Source organism: Acanthaster planci, linkage group LG04, assembly GCF_054643075.1.
Source record: "Acanthaster planci isolate LZ-2023a linkage group LG04, COTS_SCS, whole genome shotgun sequence".
Taxonomy (NCBI): domain Eukaryota; kingdom Metazoa; phylum Echinodermata; class Asteroidea; order Valvatida; family Acanthasteridae; genus Acanthaster; species Acanthaster planci.
In genome coordinates this window covers 2031265-2052357 of record NC_141780.1, presented here as the reverse complement: position 1 = coordinate 2052357, position 21093 = coordinate 2031265, and the positions used below count along the sequence as shown (strand labels likewise).

Here is a 21093-nt window from a genome sequence, read left to right as displayed (position 1 = left end):
AATTATTAGTCGGCAGTTTATTCCAATCATTGAGGGCGCTAAACAATCTATAATCAGCAATCCGAAAAATGGAAGAATACGCACGTGAACCATGGTGAGTTTTCGTCAAACTTAGACTTCCTTAAAAATGCTCTAGAGGGATGAATTTCACACATAAGTAAATGAGAAGAAACATTGTAAGTTGTCACAGCAAGATGTGATTGATTAACAACGTATCTGTCGGTATTTTTGGTGTTTGTAATTCATAAAATGTGGATTGACATTGATGCACCGGCATGACTGGTGGTCGTAACTCGTGTTACATCATTCTTTCTTGCATTACCTGATCACGGGCATGACGGGTTGTACATGTACAAATCATTTACCGTCAACGTGGTCAACAACTCCAAAAGAACTTTTAAATCGACAAAAGGAGCACAGAACTGTAATGTCTGGACTGAAGAAGAGTTTCCATTCGTTTTTGGTTTTACTGTAAATTTGAGAAAAATCGATTGAATTTGAAGATTTTTACTTGCTTGGAAAGAGTTCCATATATGGACAACATTAATTTTCCCTTAAATGTTATTGCAACCCTCAGAAATTGATAACATGTCCTAAAAATTGAAAGTTAGCTGAAAAAATTCCAAAGCACTTAGAAAACACTTCATTTTTTCATACAAGTCTCATAGGTTTGTGCACAGGGGCATCGAGTGTTGTCTACATGTATATGTTACGTCCCAACTATAGCATCTGTCCCAACTATACCGGCCCAAGTTTAGTTGGGACAGAGACCATAGTTGAGGTGTAACATCCCTACCAAAATCAATTTGGAACAGCAAAATCTTCCAAAATAACTAACCAGTTGTGTTCAGATGATATAAATGTTCTGCACAACCTTCAATTTGAAGACTTTCATCAGGAAATCTTCATGCAGTACATGGGAAAACAATTGTGGTTTTCTGTGCTTGATGTTGTTGGCACTCTGTGTGGTGACTCAATACTTCCAGACCTGTCAAGTTTTACAAACCGATCAGGTAGCAGTGTTACATGGTGTAAAACTGAAGTTTTGCTGTTTTGATCGTATGGAATGTCTCTGCTGTCACGAATATTTATGCCCAAAGAATTCACAATTGCTTTCTTGATATGGTTTGATGTTGGATGTTGGGAGGGGTTCGTTTACCTTGTAGCAGATTAATATGATGAAATTTGAAACATTTTTGCTTACTGACACCGTGCAACTCACCGTAGATCGCAGCAAATGCTCAAGTAAGTTGTAAGGTCATCATTGCATTAAAGCAGCTTGACCAATTACAATGAGGCTCCTATCTCAATCTTTTTATTTTCTGTTCAACCCCTATGAAAGCTGCATTGGGATTGGAGGAATTGCACTGAAGTTGGTCGCTGTCACCGAGATGCAATTCGACCAATTAAAATACAGTTCTACAGCTCATCTACAGTCATAAAGATGTTATAGCCCTTTGACTTTATCTTGTGGTTGATTTGTCCATTAGTCCATGGAGAATAGTGGACGACTGCGGTGGTGCCTTCTCCATGGGTTGCATCGGTGGAGGTGTGGTCCACTCAATACTGGGAGCTAGGAATGCACCTGCTGTGAGTATGGCTGACCACAGACATTCTCTTCAAAAAGGGAGACATGTATCACTCTTTCCACAACCCAGCTTCTGAGTATTGGCAAGGTCCACAGATAGAGTGAGGTGGACGGTTGTCATTTGTTAATCACAGGACTGGCTGTCACAGGGTTTCCCCTGCGTGTTCAACTGTGAGGCGGCCCACCTCACTGATTTTAATGACCACCTCAGGCCTTTTCTGTTGAATTTTACCACTTCAAACTTAAAATAGACAAAGATGGGAGGGAGAAGCAAAATAACTGAGACATTTTGAAGAACATCAGTTTCAAATAATTCAGAATGGTCAAGAGGGACACAGAATACAAGGTCAATTTATTTTAGAGGGGAAATATGGAGCAAATGCACTACGAGACTGTATAGAATTTCCATGTATTTAAGGCCTTTTTGAACATGCTCTTTTTTTAGGTGCTAGAATTTTGGCCAAATTTGTTTGACCACCTCAAACATATCAGTACCCCAGGGGAAACCCTGGCTTGGCATTCCTCCAAGTGGGTGGCTGCCCACCCACTATGTTGATATCCATAAGAGAAGCATGACATTTTTGAAGACAAATGTCATGTTGTCTTGGCTTGTTAAAAAAGGCTCATAGGTAGTTTTGGTCGTTGATAACAGGCTAATTGATAGCGCTGGGTATGTTGAGTAAAGAATTCTATATTTGACCATCACCATCTTTGGAGTATCATAAATACCAACGAGTGTACCCTACTTTCCAAACCTGCTTGCTCCAAATATAGAACCACCTTTCTTCTTCAAAACCCCTCTTATCTTACAAGTAGCAGGTGTCTCTTTTTAACGTCAGCAGTAATGGCAACTCTTCAAATATTGCGGTGATCCAGTGTGGAATACTTTCTTGCACTGACCTGTCCCAAGGACTCCCAACTAAAGTTCGTTGGCACTCGTTAGTGAAATGTTTTGTGGAGGACAGTGCACACAGTCTAAACAACTGATTATTGTCTTTAACTTTTCCCTGACTAATTAATTAAGGACCTTCAAACAAGGTGAAGCATTTCTTCTGTTGTTTTCATTGCAGGGTTTTAGACAGAGGCTTGTAGGCAGCTTCTTAGCAGTCAAACACAAAGCACCTATCGTTGGGGGTAAGTGATAGCTGGACTCGTGAAGGGAATTGACTTGATACGAGTGTTGAGTATTCCACGCTGATTTGTTAAAAGATTAAGAACTCAATTTACTCTGCTTGAACGTCATCAGAAAATTAAAGGCTTCAAATTTTTACTTTGGAAATTTAAGCTGACATTTAGAAAGAAAAATTGTCTGATTTTGTGACAATCTGACATAAGTTTCATTTGAACTGCCCGGTGAGTGGATGATAGGAATTCACCACAGCATTTTCAGAAAGAGACAAAGTTTCAGTATTATGAGACGATCAGTTCTACGCCTGAGCAAATGGAATCAAGAACAGAAAGTGTTGATGAGTTTCAGATGCGGGTCTTTGCAAATCTGCATGGCTAAATGTTTAAATGAATGACAACTGGTAGAATAGTTTGAGGATATGCTCAAAATGAAGCGCGCCACGGCTGAGATGCCGTGACCCACTCGCACCAAACATGTTCAAACTGCAGTCACATCAGGTGCTTTTTTTTTTCAAATGACTGTGCCATCTTTGAATACTCAAGTTGCTCATTGTCTGAACCTTTGCTTGTATTTACCAGGCAATTTTGCAGTATGGGGCGGACTGTTTTCCACGTTTGACTGTGCCCTGGTCCACATACGCAAGAAGGAAGATCCTTGGAACTCAATCACAAGTGGGGCGTTGACAGGGGCAGTTTTGGCTGCAAGAAGTAAGTGCCAACATTGAATCTTTGTGCTGTCAACCCTGAAAGAGCCCCAAACATCGCTGATGTACTCGCAAATGTGTTTACATGCCTACCAGATTTAAAAAAGATTGGTCATGTGGCTGTCGCAGTTTTGTCGCGAGGGGCAAATCTCCCCCTCCTTCAAGCCAGAGAAGGTCCGAAAAATGTGATTCCTTTTGAGAGCATGAATGAGTAAGAGTTTTGTTGAATTGTTTGCAGATGGAGCTGTTGCTATGGGAACTTCAGCTATGATCGGTGAGTCCCAAGAGGTCCCTTGTTTTACCAAGTTTATCAAATTAAGTTTGCAGAGTTTTTTGGCCTGATATAGTACACAGGACTCATGGCTAAATGTACTCTCCAATAAGGTGTTTAATCCCCCGGGATGAGCGTGGGGAGGAGGTTGGACTCCCCTGACTAGGATGCCTTAATTTCAGCCATATATGTATCTATATAGTATACAGGACTCATGGCTGAATGTACTCTCCAATAAGGTGTTCAATCCCCAGGGATGAGCGTGGTGAGGATGTTGGATTCCCCTGACTAGGATGTTTTAATTTCAGCCAGCTATGTATCTATTCCAGCTTGATGCTGTTACCAAACTGTTTATCCCACTTACAACTGTGAAACACATTACCATATGCTGTAGTATTTGTGGGGGCATAATTTATGCGCATAATTTATGCGCTTGAAGTACATTTGAAGTGCTTTTGTTCGTGCCTTGTATCCATAGTAACAAGACCCGTGTATGATGGACCATGTAAGTTGAAACATGTTGTGGTAACAACGGCAACAGGTTGGATGTCCTGAATTGCACCCCTCTGAAACAATGTCTGATCTGTTGGTTTGTGCAGGTGGTATTTTATTGGCCATGATTGAAGGCATCGGTATCTTGATGACGAGAATGTCTGCTGACCAGTTCAGACCAGGTACGGTAGTTTTGTAACTTGTGGCCTCTGAGAAACGGAAGTTAGGGGTTGGCACCTGGGTTTAGGCTAGTTTACAATCATAGATTTATTGTTTGACAAAACCAAATAAAATTTTCTAAACACCTGTAGCTTTCCATATATCACACCCTGTTCTTCCTTCTTGCTGTCCGCAGTGAATCCCCAAATGGAAGATCCCTCCCAGCTTGGGCCCAAAGCTCCGCCCCCCTTCGGAAATGCTCAGTATCAATGATAGCAGCCAAAACGTGTGCATCTGTGACTGTACATTTTGTAATTTGATGGTCTTATTCTACAAGGCCTTCCAGACATAGAACAGCCGTAGACCGACAGTCACCACATAGTCCTGGCTGTATCTGCCCTGCAGCTGTTTTATGTTTAGTGCTGATTATTGGTTCCTAGTATGATTTGATTTGTAGCCATATTTATGATGTTATTCTGTGCTTTCTGTGCTTTTCAGACTTTCCAACTTTACTTGGATAATGTCTCAGACAGTGGAAGGTTAAATTTCTGACTCATTAGGGTACTATTGCGGTGATGATATTAAGCCATATTATTGTCACAACACATACATTGTATAAGGAATTTCTGTGAGGAAAAGAACCTTAAATGTAGGTCTTGTATTTTATACTTGTCATGCATTATGCAACATTTACAAAAGCCCATTGTGAAGTCACTATTTAGCTCATGAATATGGATATTTATATTTGCATAAAACTGTGGAGATTACCTGAAGATAAGGTCATGGGGCTCCTGTAGGCCAAACAACGACACACTGGTGCATTACCTTCTAAAGAATCTCCATTGCATGTGGCCCTTTCAAATCAGAAGACTTGAGGTTGGGAGACTTGCGACGGTCCTCACTGCCACAAAACTTCAGACCCAGAATTTTATGTGCTAGTTGATCAATATTTTCATAGAAAGTTTCTGCAATTCAGGACAAGGAGCAGACTAAAGCCACTGTGCATATTAGGCCTTCAACTCTAGTAGTGTGTAAGCTGTGCAAATACAGTGTATTTGAATCTAGTTCACTCAGCAAGAAGCAAAAGAACATTTTAAAGACAGCGGTGACTTTTGAATAACACTTGTGTCCTCTTCTGTACGGGACAGTGTCTCTTAATTGTGTAAACGATTTTTTAACAAATTATTCAATTTGTGAATTTTAAATGACATCTTTTCACTCTAAAATTACTGAAGATTGGTCTAGTTGGATGGGAAAAATTTGAAAGATAAACCCTAATTATTGTTATGTACATGTACATCCAGAATTTTTTCTTTTCCAAACATGTAAGGACACTTTCACATTATTGTGAATCATTTTGAAGTTTTTCTGTGTTACTTTATGACTACAAATCGCAAGCATTTTTCGATCAGGGATTTTTAAAATTTCACTTGCATTGTTGAGTGGATCTGTTTAAAAATGTGATGTTTTGGGGCTGGGGCCCAGATTTGGGCTGATGGCTCAGACACCTGTCTTTGTCGAGTCACACAAACGAAATGGATGCCAGTCGCAGCAAGAAAATAGTACGCTTGAAGATGTAGACTTATGTTGTCAAAGTTTTTGTCAGTGCCAGGACAGTTGGCAGTGTGAGGCATCCATGCAGATCAGCGGCCATTAGATGTACATGTACATATGCCATTGCTTGCTGTGTTGCATCCTGGGAACAAGACTGGGGTTTCCTTCTCAGGTTATGTCCGTCGTGTAGTGCATATTCATCACCTACAAGTATGGAGTTTGGGATCATTCAGATTGGTGTGTTGCGTTTTGTGGGCTGATGGGATTGCTTGACAACTTCTCATTTTTGGATATCCCAGCAAAGCAGTGACAAGGTTCGGGTTATTCAAACTGAAGGTTGTTGAGGCCTCCCACAAACATGGTTGTTCATGACATTTGTCCAATAGATTGAACTATTTGAAGGAGTTTGGGCCAGTGTCACCTCAGATCCGCGTGTGAATGTACATGTTTGTGAAAATGAGATTGTAATAAAGGCTTGTGTACATGTAAAGAGTAGATGCATTTCCCGTGATGCAGTTGATTTTGTCGTTCTAGCAGAGAGGTACCCATTTGGTATGCGTTATCTGTTGGTCCATGTAATCACTTGGTATTGCAGTATATTCTATTGATAATTTCACCGCAACGTGACTGCAGTTTCCTTCAGCTCACCGTTGATTGCTTCCAAAAAGGGGAATTAGGTTGGATTTGATATAAAATCAACTAATAGGGCAATGTCGTCACAACCAACGTAAATTCATGTACTATTTTGCAAACTTAGGTGATCCTAAAGTCCTCATCTACGCGTCCGTATCTTGGGGTTTCACATGCTTAGGCCATATCCATGGTAACTGAATTTTTCTATGGCCCTAGGGAAATTATGATGCCCAAAATCAATAGATACAAAAATTGATCAGTGTACCCGAATGGAGTGAACCCAGAATTATGCCCCATTCTCAGGCTACAATGCACATATAGAATATTTAGTTATCCGCTTCAGCTGTTTTTCTCTCCAAAATACAACCTATTCATCAGTGACACATAATGCATCTGAGACAAAAATAAATCTCACAAAGTAGACCGGTGTCAGACATATACTGGTGTCAATTTATTAATATCATCCTTGCCAATATTACTGGTATTTGATCACACAAACGAGCAGGTCTTTCAAAAGCCCTGAGGCTCAAGGTTTAGATGTAGCAAAAAGCAAAGAACAAGACCCACACTCCGGTGTACGTGTTTGGTTTGATAGACATGACCTTTGGGTTTAGCATAGACTTGCTGATGAATGAAATTATTAAGCTGTTGAATCTTGTTAGGATGGTTCTTATTCTGTAGGTTGTCATTGGCAGACTGGACTGGATGGTTTAACTCTAAGGTTCTATGATCGTGGCCGCTCCTTCTTCTCTTTGTAGAGGGCCCAGAGGGAGACGTTGGCGACCTTTACCACCTTGAAACGGACACCCGGGATGTCGCCCACGGCGTGACCTTTACGGCCGAATCCAGCCACCAACACCTCATCGTTTTCCTAAGAGGGAAAAGATGACCGAATGACTAGACTATTTGCAACACACAATGGAGAACAAAACAATGGAGAATGGGCCTCCCACCACTTCTATTCAGTTACAGGACCTTTACAAGACTGTCACCATGGAAACCAATAGCAGTTCTCATTGATTTTTATCCATATTAAATCTCTATTCATCATGACGTCAAATTGAGTGATACCTCACACAAGAAGCGCCAAATACGGTCTTTCTTATGTAGGTGGAACGTGGATAAGTGAAATAACTGTCTACAAGACTCATTTTGTCAGATTTTGTGAGATTTAAAATTTTGGAATCAAGACTTCATTCAGGCTTACATGTCGTAAATAATAATAATAATAGTAACAATAACAATAATAATAATAATAATAATAATAATAATAATAATAATAATAATAATAATAATAATAATAATAATAATAATAATAATAATAATAATAATAATAATAATAATAATAATAATAACAATAATAATAAAGCATTTATAAGGTGCACTATATCTGCAAAGCATTCAGAGGCGCCGGTCTAGGTGGAAAAATGAAAAACTCAATTGTGCATTCATAGTGAAAAAGCTTGTGAGAAGAAGAATGTTTTGAGATGATGCTGAAATTGTTTGATATCATGTTCTTGTCTTAGATGATCCGGGAGTGAGTTCCATAAGTGTGGTGCAATTGTAGAAAAAGCCCTGTCTCCGGCACTGGCCAGCCGAGTCCGAAGAACAACTAGGGTATTACTTGTTGACCTCAGACCCGGCCTGACAGAGCGGAGTTGCAGCATGTTTGCAAGATAAAGGGGACTAGAGCCGTGGAGTGTCTTGAATGTGAGAAGGAGGATCTTGAACTGAATTCTGTATTTGATGGGTAACCAATGTAGTTTGTTGAGAATGGGAGTTATGTGAGCTGTTCTTTTGGTGCTCGTTAGAAGACGTGCGGCAGCGTTCTGTACAAGTTGCAAACGATGAATTGTACCGTGCGGAAGACCGGTGAGCAGGCTATTGCAAAAATCAAGTTTAGCAGTGATAAAGGCATGAATGAGTTGCTCTGCTGCGTTCTGAGAAAGTAAGTGTCTGATACTTGCTATTCTTCTTAGATGCATGTATGATGTTTGACAAATCTTGGACACGTTTTTCAAAGTTTAAGAACCGGTCAAACACCACACCAAGATTGCGGGCATCCGTACTGGGTACCAGAACAGCATCGCCTATTTGTAGGTTTTGGATTTTGATTTTGTGTTGAAGTTGTGGCGAAGAAATAATCATGAACTTTGTCTTATGTGGGTTGAACCTCAGGAAATTGTCCAGCATCCACTTCTGGATGTCGAGCAAGCATGTGATGAGAGAATCGAGCATCTTTGTATCATCATCCTCAAGGTTGGGACTGAATGAAGTATACAGCTGGGTATCGTCTGCGTAAAAATGTGACTGGATGTTGTGTTGCCGAGCGACTCATCTTGGCCCGACAAAGACATTCTGACAACTGTGGTAGAGCGACGTAAACTACTCTGAAACTGTGTGGAATTGATTTTATTGTTTCATTTTTTGTGCTCTACATCTGCCCGGAACCATTACTGTCTTTGAAAAGGGTGGAAGTCATATCTATGAAGGGGTAATACCTCAATGTAGTTGAGGCAGCCGTCGCGAGGCACAAATGCTGTGATCTTCTTGCCATTCTTGATCAACTGGACCCTGACGCACTTCCTGATGGCCGAATTAGGCTGCTTGGCTTCAACGCCGCTGTTTACGGAAGTGAACAGTAATAATGAGTTTTAATAAATTGCGCTGTCTGATCATTTCAATGTTTGTTTTGAACATTTCGGCGTTAACATTAACAGAACATCAGGTGGAATAATGCAGGCCAATAAAATCTTTAAGCAACTTCATCCAAACAAAGATATCCGAATTTAAAACAGCTTTATTTGCATTTGATATGGACACCCTGAAATGTGTGAATGTATCAAAACCATCTCACAAAAATGATGCAGCCACACGTAAACACCAACATTTGTATTGACAACATAGCACAAAGTCAAAGTCAATTTTTTGAGTGGATTCAGACAATGGATCTCATGAGCAAATCCTCTCAAAAATCTGCAGAGCAAACTCACATCTTCTCGAGCACAATGCCCTTGGCGTGAGAGGCACCACCAAAGGGGTTGGCCTTCAGGGCCGTTCCCAAGTGAGCCTTCTTGTAGCCTTTGTCGCTCCATCGCTGATCGCGGCGATGGATGCGCAGTTTACGAGCTGTACGCAGTCCTCTAGGCTTGCCACTTCCTGAGTAAAAAATAGGAATTAAACACAACCATTGCTTGTCAAGACATTCGAATACACATGTATGCTCAACACTGACTCACGTATCAAACACTGAAGGTCGATACTTAAAGAAAAAAATATGCCACAACTGTTTGTCCAGAAATTACGTGTACTTTCATATCATTTCTCTTTGAATTCTGCTTGTTCATTGGTTAATTTGATTTTACTGTCAGACCTATTGTTAGCTTAATTAAACTGGACTTAAATCAGGTCACAGATCACAAAGAAATATGTCATGAAGATTAGGTTTGATAGCTGCAACTTTCAATAGATTGCACGTTTTTTAAATTAGATCACAATGTCAATTTCTCCTTCTTGTTTCATCAATGTCATTACTGGGGTGCAATCACACAATCAGTGCAATCGCTGGATCTCTGTGACAGGTGTGACTGATTGATCGGCAAGGTTGCTTGATCTATGCGTGATCCGTAAATCTTACTGCATGACTTGTCAATAATTGCACCATTGGCCAATCATATTTTCTTCCTAATTCACAGTTGCTTTGAAAAAGAGAAGTTAAGTTCAAAATTTCCTATAGGATTGACCAATCCCATGTAATTAAGTTATGATGCTGTTTCTGAAATCGCATGTAACATCTGAGCGTGCTCGATCAGCTGACCTTGCTGACATGGCTGAGCAATAAGTCCGTAATTTCACCTTCTGACAACTTCCAGAACTGTACGGTTTATACATCCTTACAGATGATTGGCCCAATCTGTGCTAAGTCTACATGATCGATTGTGCTGATCATATACCAACCAACACTGACCGATATTCCAACGCAACAGCCTGTGTCTCTTTAATCACACATTTTGTTGGCCCAGTCACTCATTTAGAAAGACACACGGTGTCTATGCACCCTCTGTTCCGCAAACATTTAAACAAACTTCAAATGCTCTATGCAAAAAATATTCCTTAATTTCAAGTGTCCGGAAACTGGGCAAACTTCATGAACACGGGCATGGCATGCTGGGAGTGGAAATGAAATATTCGGTACCGTTTTGCCGGTACCACTCCACATTCTGACCAATTAGTTTCAACGTTATGATTACCAAAAGGAGCAAAACATAGTCAAACGTTATTCACTACGGTCTAAAGATTATAACACATGAGTGTTCATTCACAAATTTTCTACGGTTAAGACGAATTATTAAGTTGAAATTCGGGCACGTGTCTCACTCACCCATCGTTGTGGATTGCAAAGGAACGAAAAGGCCTTGCTAAAGGAAAGTGGCAATCACAAGAGGGCGCATAATTGTAACGCATTGGCAACGGCTATTGTCTGTTTCATCAAAAACATTTTGACTCCCTTTTATTGAGATAAACGCCCCTCAGAGGCTTTCAACTCTAGTGCATTTTAAATATGTTGTTCTTTTAATAATACTGTCAAACAAAAAGTTTGAACAAAAGTGGTAGCCATTTATTAGTTGTCAATTTTCCATCCATAGCCTCAGCGTCCCTCTGCTGATCCAACAGCAGAAATTGCACACATCATATGATGGAAGGTCAGTGCACTTCTCCTGATCATCATATGCATTTTGTGGAGTTCAGCCGTCATGGAAGGATCGATACAGTTTGTGCTTTACATTTTGGCGATATTTTCGCCCGTTTTTTGCTTTGGTGAGCAAGCAGTCCCACTCATAGCATGGTCCAATACAAGGTAAATATGAAAACCTTATATCTAGTATGTTCTGGAATTATGAAAAATGTTTCTGTCATTTATCATGTTTAGTCCGTAGTGTTCATGTCAGTCAATGTGTGGAATGACATCATCTTTTTTCATTTTGAATGACAAAATTTCAACATTTAGGCCTGCTGAATGATTTAGGCCTACCCCGTTAGTATCTTAAAAGTTGTAGATAGATTGCATATAACTGTGTACCTTTTCCTGCATTTTGTGAGGATAGGCCCTTTGTATTACAACGCAACGTGTAGTTTTTATGTACTTGTTCGGACTGGGGGAGTGACTGTTGCCTTGAAAATGTTGGTGCAATTGGTCAATCTGGGCAACACGTCAATCTTTGCCTAATCCGTCAATCTACAACCGGTACATTACTGCGTGATTTGGCAATAATTTTGCGATCAGTGCAGTTTTTGTCTAACTCGTGGTTGTTTGCACGGTTGTGGAAGATAATAATGCACCATGGTCATGCTGATTGACTAACTGTGCTCAACATATAGGCCTAGGCCTAGGCCCTATACACATTTGTCCTCTCCAATTTTACTTGGAGGTCTACATCATTTTTTCTGTTGGCCATATATTGCAGATCCTTTACCAACAAACCTAGAATTTCTGCTGGGAAGGTTATTACCAGGGAAGAGCTGAGTACCAACTATTTGAGCAGCATCCTACATACAAAGCCCCAGAATATTTTCCTTTTTGTCTTTGATGAGGTGAGTGTGCAAGTATGACCCTACATCCTCTGCTCAGATTTGAACCATAAGCACGGCTAATTATTGGTAATAACCACTGTCCAAGTCTGACCCCATTTTGAGTTCCATTGGTAATATTTGATAATGGTCAGGAAAGTGTATTAAATCGAAAATATTGGAGATATGTAGCAATGTCTTTACAAGTGATGTAGTTACTGAGATGCATCCCATTTGATGATTGACGGCTGAAGTTTCCAGCATTAGATGCCTGTTATGGACATTCTTCCGTTTACGTGTACTGTACATGTGGTTGAAAAATCGGGGGAGAAAAATTATTTTATCCACAGCATGAACTCTCTTTCAACTTGGAGTTTTGATAAAAAATAGTAATGTTTATCATTTAGTAAGGAATAACTGTATCTCGTAAATTCCTCTAACACTGTCTTTCAAGAAGTAGAAACCTTGGCAAGTCCACATGATGTCTTCACTGCCTGCATTCTGTGGGCATACTTTTTCCTCCGGTTCACACAAGGAACACATTCACTTGTCCATGTATACATGTACATCTAAACCCTGCCTGCGTGTTATCATATGCACCGAGGATGACTTGCTACACCATTCTGTTTAACTCCTGGAACCTCTTGGATAATTCTGCCAAGAACTGTTGCCAAGCCTTAGAATTCCTCCGTGTACATGAAACCAGTAGCATTCTTACATGTAAACTACCCAGATTAATTTAACTCTGAACACAGTTCCCCATTTTACAGTATGACTCAAAAATTTTAATAAGACTTTGATTCAAAATTTAACATTGTCACTAAATTTGTACATTTAACATGAATACTTTTTTATGCTTTAAGGAGAAACCAATCATTACCTGAATTTGTGTTTCTGTTGTTTGGCTATGAGTGTCTGTCTGTGGAAATGACTCCATTTCCTGTGTTATGCATACGACTTCTACTGGTGACAGGTTACAGTGTGCACACCGAAACAGGATGGGGCTTGTAGTTGAGTAATTTTCAAAGGCTGTTGTCAGGACGGAAGACCTTGTAGTGACCTACATGTACATGCAGCATGCTTTTCATTCCATTTTCATTCATTATTAAGCTAGCTAATAACTCTTTGCCAACAGAGGGCTAAATGTTAACTCGGAATGTCCTCGCCAGAGACCAAAAGTCCTTTGCATGGATTTAAAAACTTTAAAATTTGTTCCGTCCAGGACCACTCATCATGTGGACAAAAAAGAAAAAACATTCTTCTCAATTTTAATGGTTTTCCTTGAAATTGTAGTGAAAAGAAATGTGACTTGGAAAATGGGAGCTTATTATTCATATTGAACAAAATGTGTAACCAGCCTCCCTTCCACATCAGTTCTATTTCATGTATCCATACACGTACATGTACATACATGAAGGTCTGATGAAAGCATCCTGCATGGTGGTTAGGGTAAAGTGGCCTGCTTGGGGACACAACTTATTGCTTTTCAATATGTGGGATATAAGATCGTGTGCTTCTTATTCTGTGTGGCGTGGAAGAAACTGTCAGTGGTGTGCAGTGTCCGGCAAGTTAATAGTTGATCTGTCTAAATTCCACAAATCATTCATAAAATTTGGCCTTGCTGGCAGACAGCGGTAGACTAGTCAAGTGCTAAATACCCGGGAAGGTCATTTCTCTCAGAACAAAGATTCACCGAAAGTTTTGTGTCAGGTATGAGATTTTGTACAGTTCAAAAGGGTAAGCATCTGCAAGATGCTCTCTATTTGTTAAAATTTCCGAAAGCAAAGTGTAACTGGTTTTTCAAATTCTCTTCTCAGTTGAGCATTGATGATGTTACCCGCTACAGCGATGCTTACAATTCAGATGGACAAGGTGGTGCCTTGAGTCACCTCAAAGTAAGACATGACCATGTGCATGTGTAATCTGGAACTTGCACAATCTGAGTTGTTAATGCACCTTTTGTGAAAATGTGTAAAAGGAAGATTTGAAATTCACCATACCTCATAAAAGTATTCACGCACAAGGTTTCCCAGCTCTTGAAATCTCGTCCTTATAATGTCTAAGGAAATTGAGTTGCTTATGTGAATCTTTGTCATGCAAACTACCCGCACTAGGTGTCAAAGGTATTCAGTAAGTGTTTGGCCACATCAAACAATGCATGTGTCTCTTTAATCCACCCAACCAAACCTACATGTAGGGATGGTGTAAATATTGTCATTAGTTACAAATAAATGAAAGGAAAAGATTGAAACCCGTCCTCTTTGACCTACTCTGTACGCAATGGCATTAGAGTGTACATGTACATAGTAAATTTCATTGTGAATTAATTTTCTGTGTTTAAAGTAATTTAAGTACTGTTTAAAATGAAATTGCAAATTTCAATAGTGAAACAAATCACATTAAAGCAGTAAATCTTTCACCGTACTGATAATTTTCCCAATTTTTGTCTCTGCAGAAGGCAATGACTGAATCCCTCTCAAGTCTAGTACTGCCCTCTGTTGAGCTGGGTGACCTTCAGAAGGAGCTGAGTTCAAAGGTCAGCGGTGCCACAGTTGACCTGCATAACCCTATCATGGGTAGTGGGACCCTGGACACAACCAAGACCAATCTGGTGGTGATGCACTTTGATGTGGCCTCAAGGTAAGTGGGAAAAAAGCCCCTGTGTCCCAAACTGTAGTGAGCATTGTTCTTGCTTATTAGAAACCTGGTTTGTTTTTTTGACCATGAATGTGTCTGCACTGGCTATTGGTTGGTTGTTTTTGTGACATCAGTAATGGCCCTATGATGTCATTGTACCGACAAAACAAGAAACAAAGACAGGAGTTGGTTCATTGCTGGTTCAAGTAGAGGAAATAAGCAGACAGTTTTGATTTCTTCAAACCTAATTGTTAATTGGCGTGTTTTCCTTTCAGTGATTCAAAAGAGGAGGCCTTTTCCAATGCTGATAACATCATGAACTCCATGGTTCGGGGACAAAGGAATTCCTTCACAGCAATCCTGACAGCAACTCAGAAATCAGTGGTAAAATAATTCAAAATTCTCTTTGGTAGATTTATTAAGTAGTATTAAATGTTGCAGATAGGAACATGTATGTGTAGCCAGGTGTGATTCTAACACCAGAGGTCATTTTAGTAACAACCATGGTTTCGCTTTGCGTATCTGGGCTTAACTTTCGATGCAAGAAGTAAAAAGGTTTGGTTTATTTATTTAATTAGAAATATTAGGTTGAGGTCCAGTCACAACCCAGACAAAGCAAATTTTATCTTGGTCGGTTACCTGCCTTTGCTGAGTAGTAAAGACTGTGCTTATGAGCTTTGTGACATTGGCCCCAGGAATTAAAGTCCGTAGGTAGCTCTCCTGGCCTCGTGCCCAGCACATAATCTCTATGTGAGCGTGACACGATTCCAAGGTTTTGTCAAACCTGTCCATGTTCATGGCATGTACATGTATGGAGTAGCCTCTATAGGATTACCTGTGAGCCAGTGTGTGCATATGTGACCGCCTCATGCCACCACAGGTTACTTGACTGATCATGCCTAGTGATTAGTTATTAGTTGGTACAGTTTTGAAGTATCTTTGTAAAACTTGCCTGACGAGTTGAGATTATCAATTAAACATCAGATTGTGTGGTAGGTGCTACTGAATACATCACGAGCTGTTCAAATGCTTCAGAATACATTGATGTATATTGAACTGTCCCAATTCCTCCCTAGCCGAAGCCACCACCTAGCGACCGACTGACCATCAGCCGGCATCTCCTCCAAACTGACGAGTCGTCTTTCATTGCCTTCTACAACAGCAAGACTCCAGAATGCAGTGTCTACATGACAGCCAATGCCCTCAGCCTAACCATGGGCTCGGCCAAGCCGATCACTTTGCCCAATTCCGGTTGGTCATTTTCCAACTCCTCTTGTCGGACCGATGGAGATGAGCAAGTGATCGTTAAGTAAGTTCAGTTTATGCTTTGTATAATTTATAATTCATTAGCTGCACACGAATGATCAGTAAAAATGGAAAGAAGACGAAAAATTGTTTTTGTTAACTCACCTCTGACTCAGTTTCCCTGATAATTGAAATAGCTTGTGTGACGTACCTGAAAGAGGATAGAGCGTTTTTGTAATGCGAGTTTGAAATAGTTGAAAATGTTTCCCAAGTTCAGTGCCTGCATTCAAGTTCTGTTCATTTGACAGTTTGGAAATGAAGCTGGATAAGGATCTTACCGATCTGAAGGACTTCAAAATGAGGTGAGTTACCGTACTTAAGTCCTGGATATTTTTAACGAGACGACTAATCAGTATTTCTTAGTCTACCAACAAGGGATTGTTGGCCAACTCACACCATTCTCTGTAAATTTAAAAGGCTTATTTTGTTGTCGCCATACACTAGCAAAAATGACAAGAATTTCACTTCTCAATAGTGCTTGTTTACATTCTGTCACAATTATCTGTCCGTGCATCCACACTTGGATATAACTCGCAACCCATAGGAAGTTCCTTGGTCACTGAAAACTTTGCATGGGTATGTTGTCAAGCCGTCCATTATGCCGTCGCCAATGCCCTATGTGCATATATAGGGCATTGGCAGGGCCGAGGGTGAACAAAGAAGCCGTTATGTAACAGTCTAATAAACGTAACAATGGCATTTTTTTAAAGCGCCCAGCCACGATTCATATAAAAGCATGGTGAATACGAATGTCAAAATCAAAATCATAAAACACCGCCCAGCAGGTTGTAATTCAAGGGAACTTTTTACCCAGCTTGAAGGGGTTAATAGAGAGATTGGTGCTCATTCACAAATGTTTCTTCATACATCTACCATTTTGCAGTTTGACCTTCATAACAACACCAAAGAAAGCCAATAGTTTCTGGACAGTATCGTCAGCTAGCTTTGTTGAGTTTGCAGAGGGCAGTGAGACGACCAAAACGTACGACCTCCAAACCGGAATCACTGAAACCCCCACCAGTTTCTCCTACCACTGCTCAGACGGCGTCTTTACCCTCTCACCCCGGCAGGGTCGCAAAGGTGTTACCTCAGGACAACTCATGATCACTGAGTTGCAGGTGGGTTGGCTTTGGAGTCAGTAGGATCCAGCATGGTGTGACCTTGAGCATTGTTGCCATCATTTTAAGTGGCAGTGCAGGATACAAACAAGTCACTCAAGATAACCATTCTTAATTGAATTTGCTTATTCTTGAAGTTTACAGTTTCATAATAGCTCCATTTTGTCATCTTTGATATTTCCAAATAGGTCACTTGGGAGACATTTCAATGTCTCCCTTATGCTCCAACTACCAAAAGGGGGAAAATTTTCAGTGTCCACATTTTGAGAGATGATAGATTAGGGTCTGAAAGGAAAACATGCAAAGTTTGGTTAAGATCGGATTAGGGAATATTGAATTATGGGACGATAAAGTTTGAAAAAATTTTGTGCACGTTCCTATGGGAATGTCTCCCAAGTGACCCATTTCGGTAATTAACATAACCACAAATATTTCTAATTCATAAGTTCCTGTCTCCCACAGGTCTGTCTAGTGCTGTAAATTGTTGACGGGTCGACGCGTATGGTTCTCACAGCCAAAATCTTATCCTGAAAAGGCACCTGACTAAATTTTGTTTTTGTTTGGTATTTTTGTTCAGGTTCAACCGTCGGGAATCACAAAGAAGGGGGAGGTACCACAGTTTGGTCCAGCTAACGATTGTGTAGGCTTCTTTACCGAAGGCATATGGATGGGTCTCTTCATGGGTCTTATCTTACTTCTCATCTTCTCCTTTGGTTTAGGTATGATGTCCAGCCTTAGGGTTATGGATAAATTTGACGATCCGAAGGGAAAAACTATTACTGTCAACACGTCTGCTGACTAGTCTGGTGTAATTTGTATGGGTTTTAAAGTATGCAGTAAAAACAGCTTTTGAGAGAGAATTGTAGATTGCTTTCGAATTAGTGTTTTATGTGGAAAGTGACTAGTGAGATTGCTGATTGTTAAATTTTAAACCAATCAGGGTTTGAGTTTGAAGCGGTTTGACCAATCAAAGGACAATTGTCAACAGACATGTCAATTAGAACATGGGCAAATATTCTCTTTCAAAGCTGTGCTGATTGTCATAAGTTGTAATACATGTACATGTAGGTATTACTTTTCAGTCTGGTTTAACCGTGTTGGAAATGTTTGTTATACTTGATTATATTGAGTCTAGCATTATGGGAACCATCTGTAACTATATGCAATGTAATAGTGTTACCATGTGGTAGTAAGTGGGAGTCCATTAATATTATGAAGTATGCCATTGTGTATCATAACCCTGTGGCACTTAGAACCAAGAACCTGAGAACTTGGAACCAAGAACTCTGCACAAGAGAACCCCATCTTGGAATCCATTTTCTTGTGATTGATTCACAATTGAAAGCCGTGCAATTTCTTTTATGGACGAGGTAAAAGTATTGGGAGACCCTGCAGACAAAACTTCAACAAATCTTGTAGAATTAAGCTGACATAAAGGTGCAGTCAGGTGATTTTTCTGTTGGAGAATGAGCCAATTCATTATTTCAAAAAGGCAAGTCGTTCAACCACAAGGCACCCAATTCAAACTGTTCAGCAGGTGTGAGTTGGCATGCGCGATACCTCGTGGTGGCTCTTGCTCTTCCCAAATGACCTCTGACATTCTTATCCTGGCATGGGTAGTTGGAATAGTGAAATGGTTGATTCAGAGTTCAAAGTTATCAACTCTAAGCAGCAGGAACCAGGATCCGATTGGAGGTATTGCCACTGAATGCAAGGCTTGTGTTGCATGTGTTCGTGTACTTCTATGAGCTGTTCTGGTAACGAGATGATGGATGAGGGGAAATCTTTTGAAGGGTTGTAGCTGAGAAGAATATTGGTGGGGAATTAAAGCAGTGTCTGTAATCAGAGCTTAGAACAGTTTGGTAAAAAAAGTGAAACAAGAAAAGGACTACCTATTAATTTGTCTAATCATGTGAATTGTGTTAAAAATTCTGAAAGTCGTAATTCTCACAATTTCCCTTGTTGGTCACTTGACTTCCAACTTTTTTTCTCTCTCAGAGGTTCTACTTGTTTGCCTTTTTCTTTTGATACAAATTTTTAAGGAATAAACTATATTCCTTCTCAGAATGGCCTCTTAGCAAAGTTATTTTCTTCGGGGCAAATTATGAATGTGGGGAATTCAAAATTCAAATTGTGTATCATGATTAGCAGATATGATCTCGTCAATTAGTAAAAATAAATTCCGGGAAAATGAAGCTGGACATACCACGTCAATCCTTTGTTATTGCTTTCACACAGTACAAATGGAATGTACACATTCTTTTAATATCAAGGTGCGACTTCAATACAAAGAATATACAAAGTTTGGATTTTTGGACGGAAGTTTTTCCTTTTTAAAATGCTTCAAAAAGAGGACGGAATGTTAATTGAACAATATTAACTCAATGTCAACTTCTTTAAATTCTATATTCATTTACTTTAAAAATATACATTTTCAAATACTTTTCCACAAGTCAGAGTTCCGACACTGAAAGATACAACTATTTATAGTATGTTTAAAGATTCAACAGAAATTCATCTTCATCTAGCACTTAATGGCGATATCATTTGGACATTTTCAAAGAAAAAAAATGTCGGATGTTTTGAACGGTATTAAACTTCACTTTAACCTGGATAATTGAAGAAAATTCAAGGGTTTAAATTTGCTTTCCATTTCTCTTCATCATAAGTGAACACTCCAATTGGTGACTGCAAATACAGGTTCATCACGCCAGTTCCTTCCTCGGACTTGTGTCACCAACAAAACTCAAACGCCAGGTTTGGAAAAACCAATGAAATCAAGACACCTCTGCCAGGCCATTGTTAGTTCCAATGTTACAATGTACCCAGTGCAGTAGTTAGTGCTATGAATACACCACTGTTTTACTGTCCAGTGTTTGATTTGGAAGGAATTTTACATATCCTAGTCGCAATGCCCAAGGTGTTTTTTGAGGCAGAAGAATCCACCCATAAAGATATTCCAGAAATCCTTAGGGTGAGAAACCCTTCCACGATGTGTGTTGTAAGTCATAAATGTCGGTAACATTCCTAATTTTTCTTTTATGCAAGTATTCCATTGCTGTCAACTCACACTGCTGCTTTCAAAGTAAGCCACACATCAGAATATCATTTGTACAGTATATACACATGTAATATGACCGGCTTATTTTGGTATTACAAAGGCACTCTCTTTGACTGTATTAAGGCCAAAGGTACTCATTTTTAGCAATTAATAACTAGATCAGACTTCAGTTTTTCCCTCCAGGAAAAGATCATTTTATGATATATATCTTGGCTAAAACCAAAGAAAATTCAACAAAAGATTGAAATAACAAATGAACACAAGAAAAACTCCTCTGCCTGCAATGTGCGCTGGGACAAAAGTACCAAGGAATCTGTATATTTCCCAAGGCTGCAATATCCACAATAGAAATACACTCCATGAACTATCAAAATCCAAACAATGTATGTACAAATAAGTAACACAAACCAAATATTTACAACCTTTAACTCAACGTTGTAACTTAAAAGATAACCGGGGAGTATCTTACCCAATGAACCTTAACCAGGGTAATCAGCAATTTTCTTTTTGAACCCAGTGTTGCAATCACTATATCAAACAGATTATCCTGTTTATAAATGTATGTACAAGACATCCACCAATAGTTAATATCAAACCACTGCTTATGGATTAACCAGTTTATCAACCCTAGTCATCCAATTGGCAGAGCAGAGCTACACCTCTCTTGATCCAGTGCTGGACCGGTTTATCAGTTGGCAACTCCATGGGCAGGACAAAGTTAGTGGAGTGTCCAGTTGTTGACAGCGTGCCTCTACGTTCGCTGGTCTTGTACAAGGGGCACACATAGTCAGCTTTGGGCTTGAATTCGGCTTTCTTCCCTGAATAAGCAATTCATGACAAATTCAAGGAATTGAAATACATGTTTGCTGACAGCA

At 39.7% G+C, this 21093-nt stretch overlaps 4 protein-coding genes across 6 annotated transcripts in view; 2 read left to right on the top strand and 2 right to left on the bottom strand.

Annotated features, from left to right (window-relative positions):
* Window positions 1-15: 15 nt before the first annotated feature.
* Window positions 16-6391, top strand: LOC110986430 (mitochondrial import inner membrane translocase subunit Tim17-B-like). Its single transcript, XM_022248279.2, has 7 exons — window positions 16-94; window positions 1491-1590; window positions 2659-2722; window positions 3296-3424; window positions 3659-3694; window positions 4291-4365; window positions 4539-6391. Exons 1-7 carry the CDS (start codon window positions 69-71, stop codon window positions 4613-4615), a joined length of 507 nt encoding a protein of 168 aa, XP_022103971.1. The 5' UTR covers window positions 16-68; the 3' UTR covers window positions 4616-6391.
* A 567-nt stretch (window positions 6392-6958) lies between these two features.
* Window positions 6959-10989, bottom strand: LOC147799287 (small ribosomal subunit protein uS12). The gene is made up of 4 exons (XM_087135322.1): window positions 10911-10989; window positions 9523-9688; window positions 9031-9151; window positions 6959-7400 (listed from the first exon to the last, which is right to left on the bottom strand). Exons 1-4 carry the CDS (start codon window positions 10912-10914, stop codon window positions 7254-7256), a joined length of 438 nt encoding a protein of 145 aa, XP_086991448.1. The 5' UTR covers window positions 10915-10989; the 3' UTR covers window positions 6959-7253.
* A 250-nt stretch (window positions 10990-11239) lies between these two features.
* LOC110986429 (V-type proton ATPase subunit S1-like) lies at window positions 11240-19358 on the top strand. Its single transcript, XM_022248278.2, has 9 exons — window positions 11240-11387; window positions 11995-12121; window positions 13915-13992; window positions 14553-14737; window positions 15010-15118; window positions 15811-16043; window positions 16288-16341; window positions 16923-17157; window positions 17735-19358. The coding sequence occupies exons 1-9, from the start codon at window positions 11284-11286 to the stop codon at window positions 17957-17959; spliced, it is 1350 nt and encodes a 449-aa protein (XP_022103970.2). The 5' UTR covers window positions 11240-11283; the 3' UTR covers window positions 17960-19358.
* LOC110986432 (dynein axonemal heavy chain 12-like) overlaps window positions 19355-21093 on the bottom strand; it is a 48711-nt gene continuing 46972 nt past the window's right edge. For all 3 annotated transcript variants that reach the window (XM_087135284.1, XM_087135285.1, XM_087135286.1), the window contains one exon: window positions 19355-21036. In XM_087135284.1, the coding sequence (XP_086991410.1) occupies window positions 20846-21036 (191 nt within the window). In that variant the 3' untranslated portion in view covers window positions 19355-20845. The remainder of the gene's footprint in view (window positions 21037-21093) is intronic.

What these genes read in the sequence shown, in the direction of transcription:
- LOC110986430 (XM_022248279.2), top strand. Translation starts at nt 69, where the DNA reads ATGGAAGAATACGCACGTGAACCATG. An exon ending in GAATACGCACGTGAACCATG is followed by an intron (nt 95 to 1,490) that starts GTGAGTTTTCGT and finishes TTTGTCCATTAG; the next exon opens with TCCATGGAGAATAGTGGACG. An exon ending in CAAAGCACCTATCGTTGGGG is followed by an intron (nt 2,723 to 3,295) that starts GTAAGTGATAGC and finishes TGTATTTACCAG; the next exon opens with GCAATTTTGCAGTATGGGGC.
- LOC110986429 (XM_022248278.2), top strand. Translation starts at nt 11,284, where the DNA reads ATGGAAGGATCGATACAGTTTGTGCTTTACATTTTGGCGATATTTTCG. An exon ending in TCCTTTTTGTCTTTGATGAG is followed by an intron (nt 12,122 to 13,914) that starts GTGAGTGTGCAA and finishes TTCTCTTCTCAG; the next exon opens with TTGAGCATTGATGATGTTAC. An exon ending in CAGCAACTCAGAAATCAGTG is followed by an intron (nt 15,119 to 15,810) that starts GTAAAATAATTC and finishes ATTCCTCCCTAG; the next exon opens with CCGAAGCCACCACCTAGCGA.
- LOC147799287 (XM_087135322.1), bottom strand. An exon ending in GGCATTGTGCTCGAGAAGAT is followed by an intron (nt 9,152 to 9,522) that starts GTGAGTTTGCTC and finishes TTCCGTAAACAG; the next exon opens with CGGCGTTGAAGCCAAGCAGC. An exon ending in GCTGCCTCAACTACATTGAG is followed by an intron (nt 7,401 to 9,030) that starts GTATTACCCCTT and finishes TTTCCCTCTTAG; the next exon opens with GAAAACGATGAGGTGTTGGT.